This window comes from Morone saxatilis, unplaced genomic scaffold (assembly GCF_004916995.1).
Source record: "Morone saxatilis isolate NCDOM2014 unplaced genomic scaffold, NCSU_SB_2.0 Contig3, whole genome shotgun sequence".
NCBI lineage: Eukaryota > Metazoa > Chordata > Actinopteri > Moronidae > Morone > Morone saxatilis.
In genome coordinates, this window is record NW_023339873.1 from 14,599,057 (window position 1) to 14,606,302 (window position 7,246).

At 46.9% G+C, this 7,246-nt stretch overlaps 1 protein-coding gene across 2 annotated transcripts in view; it reads right to left on the reverse strand.

Moving 5' to 3' along the window:
- LOC118337269 (signal-induced proliferation-associated 1-like protein 1) overlaps nt 1-7,246 on the reverse strand; it is a 34,405-nt gene that overhangs the window by 14,809 nt on the left and 12,350 nt on the right. For both annotated transcript variants that reach the window (XM_035674217.1, XM_035674216.1), the window contains exons 2-4: nt 1,725-3,440; nt 1,489-1,619; nt 129-317 (exon numbers count right to left, since the gene is read on the reverse strand). In XM_035674217.1, the coding sequence (XP_035530110.1) occupies nt 129-317; nt 1,489-1,619; nt 1,725-3,213 (1,809 nt within the window). In that variant the 5' untranslated portion in view covers nt 3,214-3,440. The remainder of the gene's footprint in view (nt 1-128; nt 318-1,488; nt 1,620-1,724; nt 3,441-7,246) is intronic.

Sequence of the window (7,246 nt, forward strand, 5' to 3'; positions counted from 1 at the left end):
ACAGGAACTCAACAAAAACAAATTCCCTTTCTGGGCAAAAACAGAAAAATAATTGAAGGTGCAAAAAGTTCTGGTTCTGTAAAATAACACTTTTTAGTCTTTTACAAAATCGTGCTTTATCCTCCTACCCCTTGTTCATCCAGTTTCATCAGCTGCTCTGTGACTTTGGGTGTGTTGAGGGCCAGTCTGAGGCAGGACAGATCCAGCTCAGGGAGAAGGAACTCCAGTACCTCTTTGATGGGCAGCCCTCGGGTGGTACCGTGCTTAGATGTGGAAGGCACTGCATCCTCCAGGATAGAACCTCGAAGAGTTGTCAGCTGAATGCACAGAGATTACAGAGAGTGTGAGAACAGAAAGAATGCATCTCAGGAATCCTTGATGTGCTCTGAACTTTCTCCTGGAGATGAAACACACTGATAGCAAAACATGCCAGACACCAGGAGAAAAATAAACAAGTCTCTGCAGGTTTAAAAGTAATACCATCCTCTTATTGTACCCTTAAAAAAGCTGACATAAAACAACAACACAATTATGACTCAAGGCCTTGGGTAAATAGAAAGTGGAACTGAGGAAGAAGAGGTGGGCGGGCTAGTCCAAGCATTCTGTGTACACAAAGTCTGCATTGTGCTGGGTTCTGGGAGTGAACTCAATCACTCGGCTATCACAAGCAGCTGGAACGGACCAAGACTTTCTCTCCTACTAGCTTGAGGCTGTGCAGGGCCTGTGTTTACAATGGACCTGTATTCCCCATGTTTGGAAGGTAGGATGGGGGGCGGGGGTCCTTTGGTACTTCAGTCTAAAGTGCGGGGGTTTAATCACATGCACCTGTTCTCCTTCAGTCCACAACAAACACCCTCAGGCAGGTGCCTCACCCTCAGTCTGAGTATGTACGGTACGTCCTTTTAAAAAATCCCATAACCAAAAATTTAGAACTCAAAATCCCAAAACCAAACACAGAAGACTGGGAGCAAACATTGCAACTAAATATGAATGTCTATTTTTACTGAAATGCCGAAGTAAAGCTCTCCACACAATGGTTTGAGGTTGTTGGGCACTGACAGGCCTTGGAGGCTGGAAGATGAGTGCATTTCCTGAAGTTTCTTCACACATTGCTGATATTGGTAGACAGCTGAATAGCCCGAGGGCTGGTTGCATAATAAGAGTCAAGGGCTGAGACCGGTTTTTACCTCGAGCTGTTCTTCCTAGTATGTACCAGGAATAGTAGTAACTTAACTATACACACCTTGTATACAGATAAACAGGACATAAGATCCAAGCAAGCATGTCTATCTGACTCAAAAATGCCCACAAAATGAATACCTTCTCTAACCAAAATCATTTCCTTAACTAAATATACAAGTGCAAAAATAACAATTGACAGCATAGTTAAATGCTGGGGGCAGATTCACTCCACAGCAGGAAGGAGTTATGTCATGTGGTACTGAGGTTGAGGTTGGGGGATAGGAAGGACAGGACACTATGGCTGACCTCGCTGGTTCTGAAGATGAGGCGGTAATTATACTGCTGGCCGTGCTCCTTGTCTTCCTCCAGCTTCTCCCTGCGCAAGCTCACTGCCACTGGACCCAGCGCCTCGTCCATCCCAAAGTAGTTCCAGTGCTCTGAGGTGGAGAGAGAAATCAAACAAATATCAAACATTAATGCTTTAAAAAACACACACATACGCTAATGAATGCATGTAATGAAAGCAGTTAAATTCATCTTACCCCTAAGGTAGAAGAACTTCCTGTAGTAGTATGCTCCCAGGTCCACATGCTCCACAATGTATTGTTTGCCCTTTTCGCTGAGCGTACTCGGGCCTTCCTTCGGTCCCTCTAGCACTGCTACTCCAGCGTTTGTGCAGTGCGTGCTCACAGATGTTTCATACATGCTTACTTCCCCAATCAGAGTCTCTGAGCCACTGTTACCTGCTCCACCACCCACAAGCCCATGATACCCTGCCCCACCCGCTCCCAATCTGCGCCTCCCATTGCCATCAGCACCTATCTCATTGCGGAAGCAAGGGCAGCTTAGCAGCATTTCATTGCTCTGTTCGTCCCCTGCCTCCAGACCAGGACTGTCCCTAGAACTGAGCTCTTCCTGGCTGCCACTCGGGGAGCTGTAAGGCAGGCTGTGTGTGGACGAGAGGGTGGAGGTAGCAGAGGCTACAGCAGCAGCTGATGCCCCTGTGGTGGTGTTTTTCCTCTTGCCTGCAATCTGTCGCAACTGAGTAACTTCGTTGAGGTCAAACAGCATACTTTGAACATCGTAGTGGGCAAAGCCTTTCTGACACATCCAGGGCTTCAGAGGGGGGCCCATGTCCTCAGTCCGGCTGTCCTCTACGTCCGATCCCGCTCTGGGGGAATCCGACTCGCCGCGTACATTACGAAGTTTACGGAATATAGACTCACCCCCCGTCTCAGATTTAGTTCTTCTCTTTGGGGGCTTATCTCTGTCCTTGGATTTAGGAGGCTGGCTGTCTGTGGCATCCTCTTGTAGGTCCCCCGTCTGTTTGGGCCCAACATTCAGCATGTCCTCCAGTTTCTCTGGAGCAGGGCTACGCTGGTCAACTTTGTCCCCTTGATAGCCCTTGAGCATTTCAAAGAAGCTCTCTCCCGATGCACCATGCTGATTTATTGAGGAGGTGCTACCATATTCCCGATGAAGAGGGGACCATTTGGCTCCCGTTGGGGAACCCCAGTCCTCTCCACTGTCTCCACTGCCGTCCATCTCACTGATAGTCATGTCACTGTTGCTGCGCTGACGGATGCGTCTCTGTCGTGGGTTTCTATGTGCTGGACCTCGGTAGTCTCCTGGGGCTAGGTAACGGGCATCAGGGCTATAGTTGTTAGCTGAAGCCTGGGTACGATTCTTTAAAGTGTTGTGGATGTTACGCAGCATTGACGAGTCCTGAGGGCTCATTATAGAGCCTAACTTAATGTGACTTTTTCCAGCAGAGGGACCGCTAGAGTTCTCAGGCTCTGTAGTTGAATGCCACACAACCCCTGCAATGTCTTTTCTTGGGGGCCAGTCAGCCACCCGAGCCCGTACACCCATTTTAGGCACTCCTGTGCTCACAGTGGCATGGACATTGTCTGTGCGGGTTGACACAGCCCCTCCATTCACCATACGGAGGTGGCGGGTGTAAAACTCATCAGTAGCGGGGATGGAACCTCCAACGGTGCGCTCCATGGGTGGGCGCTTCAGGCTGGTCATGACACCAGTGCCAAAGGCTAAAGGCACTTAGCAGGGAGACATGGCTGCCTCTGGTATGGGATACAGCTCCCTGACCTCATGGGCGGGTTGATTGTCTGGATCAACAAGTGAAGAGGCAGAAAAATGGAAGGGGCAAGGCCACCTCTTCAGCACTCAAGCCTACATATGGCTTCCTTGACTGTGTCGACACTGCTACTTGGCATGTTTCCTCCTCCGAACTTATGATCCTGAAAAGTAACGAAAAATCTGTTAGTACACACACAGACACACACACACCAACCTGCCTGCAGAACAGAATGTGGATGTTTTTTCCTCTGACGGCTTTTTGCGAGTCAGTGAAAAGTCACTGACACGTTCAATTTCAGATAAGGGGGCCTACTTTTCAAACCAATTTTGGAATAAGCATCGAGGGGGAAACATGAAAGCTCAGCCAAATTCAAAATGAGTTCAACAATGTGTGTCATTCTCTTTCTTAAAAGTCGGAAACAAAATGATGCCTTTGCCGTAATCATTTAGAGAGTAGTAAAGATGACTTTGTTGGCAATTTTAATAAACCTGTTACGAACCTTATGTCATAAGCAAGATTACATAAAGGTGAGAGACAAATCATCTGGATATATCAATGAACTTCATTCTCTTCAGCTGGCATACCTCTAAACCTCCCTCTGTCACTGACTGTTGGTGTCTGACATGCCCCTTACTAACTACCATTAAAAAATGAATGGGAATTGTAATGCCGACTTGAAGTTTTCTCAAATATCACTAGCTGCACATCAAAAAGCAAAGGGGGCCTTCGAAAGTCATCCGAGAAGTTAGTGATGATCCTCTGCCTGACAAATCGGGCCAATTTGGCAGTGAGACAGTGGGGGAGATTAAGGCTCCACTCTCAGTCAGCCTTGCCTGGCTGTGGCTGTGATCACATTAGCCACCAGCAATCAGTGCACTGTGACTGGCCTACAGCGCAGGCACCTTCACACTGCATCCAACAGCAGGGTCAACTTTATGCTAACTAAGAGAGCAGACATTCAACTTTGCTTTTAACATTAAAATTAATCAATGATTGCTGCATGTTTAAAAGTTCAAGAGTAATGAATAAGTGCACTATACCATGTGACCAACCACAGTGGCACAGTTAACTGAGAGATGGGTCAAGTGTTCCCTATACAATGCACTTTCTTTGATAATATCCACATTAATACACGTATTGGGATGGTACAGGTATGGCGGTAGATTAATATCTTGCAGGGAATTAAAACTGGTATACCGGTTCATCAGGTATGTCTCCCAATACTACTAACAGGCACAATTCCTGTTCTAGTCCGACAGTGTGTTGTTTATTAACTGTTATTTGGTCTGCAGTAAAATTATGCTCCTACTTATTGCAACAGTTTATGCCACAAACATAAAGCAGCAGTGATCAGGGTCCTCAAACAAGAAATTCATTATAGAGGGTTTCATATGGAGCCTTATTTGTTAACAACAGTCTGATAATAAGCTGATAAGAAAATTCACCGCAGGACCATCAAATGAAATGGACAGGGCTATGTTCTGATTCACATTCAGGATATATACAGTAACCGCTTCATGATATTAAATCTTAAGCCATAAAGAAATGAAAATAAGATGAAAGCGAATATCGCCACTGTGATCTTTCATCTGTCACACAAGGAAGGTTCTCGACTGTTAAACTCCTCTGATGAATGGTCACTATTCTTCGGGGCATGGGAGTAAGTGTCTAGAGCAGATTAATAAAAACTCATTAAGTAATTAAAAAAAAAAACTCATTCATGTCCTACTAACACCCTAATTTCTCTGACATGAATAAGAGTGAAAATAGTCAGGGAATGTAAATTAAACTGCAAGTCCAGTCCCAGAGTGTTGGGCCTCATTCCCTCAAGCTGCCGAGTGTCCACAGGGACAGACAGAAGAATAGAAGCAACACACACAACACACACACAGGCACAGGCGTGCGTGTCCCAGAAAACGGGCCTCTAATCTCCTCTCTGACGGACATGCAGACAGACGACTGGCTTCACGGTCTTTACAGATTAAAGTGAAGAGTGTGGCATAGAGACGGAGACAGTGTGTCTTGTGTAGGTTTGTGTGACAGACAGACAGGCTGGGAGGAGCTAGGAGCAACAAAAAAAGAAATAAAAGAACCCGAACATAACACAATCTCCTGCCAACCCATCCTGCCAACCTCTGTCCATCGCCTGCAGATTTAAACAGAGCAATTTTTTTCACGAGTCTGTGGGACATGTCCAAACAGCTTGAGCCTGTTGACTAAATGAGGTTAACTTCCTGTAATTGGGGCTCTGACCTCCCAGCTGGTCCGTCAGGCCCGTTGAGAGATGAGCAAAGCGTGGTACGGCTGCAGACGAAGGGCTGCTGATATCATGGCACACCTCTGAGGGGCTACAATTTGTCCTTCTGGTCGTAGAGTCCAGACACAGACAACTGCGCTCTGACAGAGTAACATGCTCCTATGAGGACTCAGCTTGCATGTGTTACAGGTGACTCAGACAGCGGGTCCCTCAGACATCTTGTGACAAATCACACGCACACATAATAAATGGCATTACAGGTGGAAGACAGACAGCAGTCAAGTCAGCAGGATGACGATGAATCAGAAAGATGAACCCTGGGTCTGAGTCTTTCAAATCTGACTCACATAAATCAGAGCAACTAAAAGAGCAAATCCTTAGTCATCATCAATAAACAGCATGGGGTGATACACACTCAAAGCCAGGGCCTCCTCGAGGGGGAGCACTGTTTCTGAGCTGGTTTGGCTAGCTGGTGTCCAAGAAAGAAAGGACAGCATGCTGGATTGAAAGACTCCTCGTCCTGGGTCTCCAAACAGAGGGGGGATGAAGTTTCCCAGTAGACTGGGCAAGTGTCTCCAAAGCTGAGACAAAGGAACCGAGGGATTGCCCTACAAGCTTGTAATTACTGCGTGCTTCAATGGGGCTAAGGGGCTGTTTGGCTGACACCAGTGGCTTTCGAACAGGCACCCTACCATTTAGCCCATTGGCTTTCCCTGTCTCCTAATCTCCCCCTGCTCTAAGGGCTGACTGGGCTGTTGGGCAGCAGGCACAAAGGTCCCTCTGTCCTGGCTTGGGCAAGACTGGGGCCCCATTCCAACATAGTGAAGTCTTTGAAAATCGCCTGGCACGGGAACCTCACTACGGCTGTGTATATGAGGCCTGCCAGGAAAACCAAATTAATTAGATTCAAGGGGAACTGGAGAGATAGAGATGCAGCAAACACTGAACCAGAATTTGGAAACAAGAGAAACAGAAGCATCAAAGAACTGGAAGGATATATTTGTGATGAGCACAGGAAGGCAGAAGAAGAAGGCTCACCCGGACAGGAAAAGGCTTACAACAAGAAGCAGAAAATGCTGTATGTGTGAGAATCATATCAAGATAATTTGGCTGTTCTGTAATCCACAGACTCACTGTTGCAACACATATATTTGTTACAAAACAAACAGATGACAGAGATCTGGGGAAGTAACATGGGAAAAACCTTTCTTTTTGGGGAAGTTTGTATAAATGACCATGAAAGCAGCAACTGGAGTTAAACCTCAATTCTTCCACAGTGAGCAAGCTTTCCCACAAAGCTGTGCACCGGCCCCATATTCTGCTGTAAAGATAATTCCTCCTACAACAATATCATTTTTAGGAGTGAGGGGCAAAAGTCTCTACACATCCACTGAAGTACAGCCTAACCACGGCTGCCCACAGGCACAACAGATACACAGGAAGTAACAAAGCCCTGTCCTCTGTCTCCACCTGCTTTGCTCTTTTTTTTACTCCGTCTGCTCCCTCCTCCTGTACGTGCATCTGGCTGAGAACCAGGCACAAACCTGCCCGTCTGATTGAGCAAACTTGAGAACCTGACGCCTTCAGAAGAAAAACAGGCAGGCCTGCTGGCAGACAAACGATACTAGCATCACCCAACCGCGAGCTGAGATCCTGGAATTCCACCAATTTCAGTGCAGGAAGTGATGAACGTCTGTATGGCGGGGGGC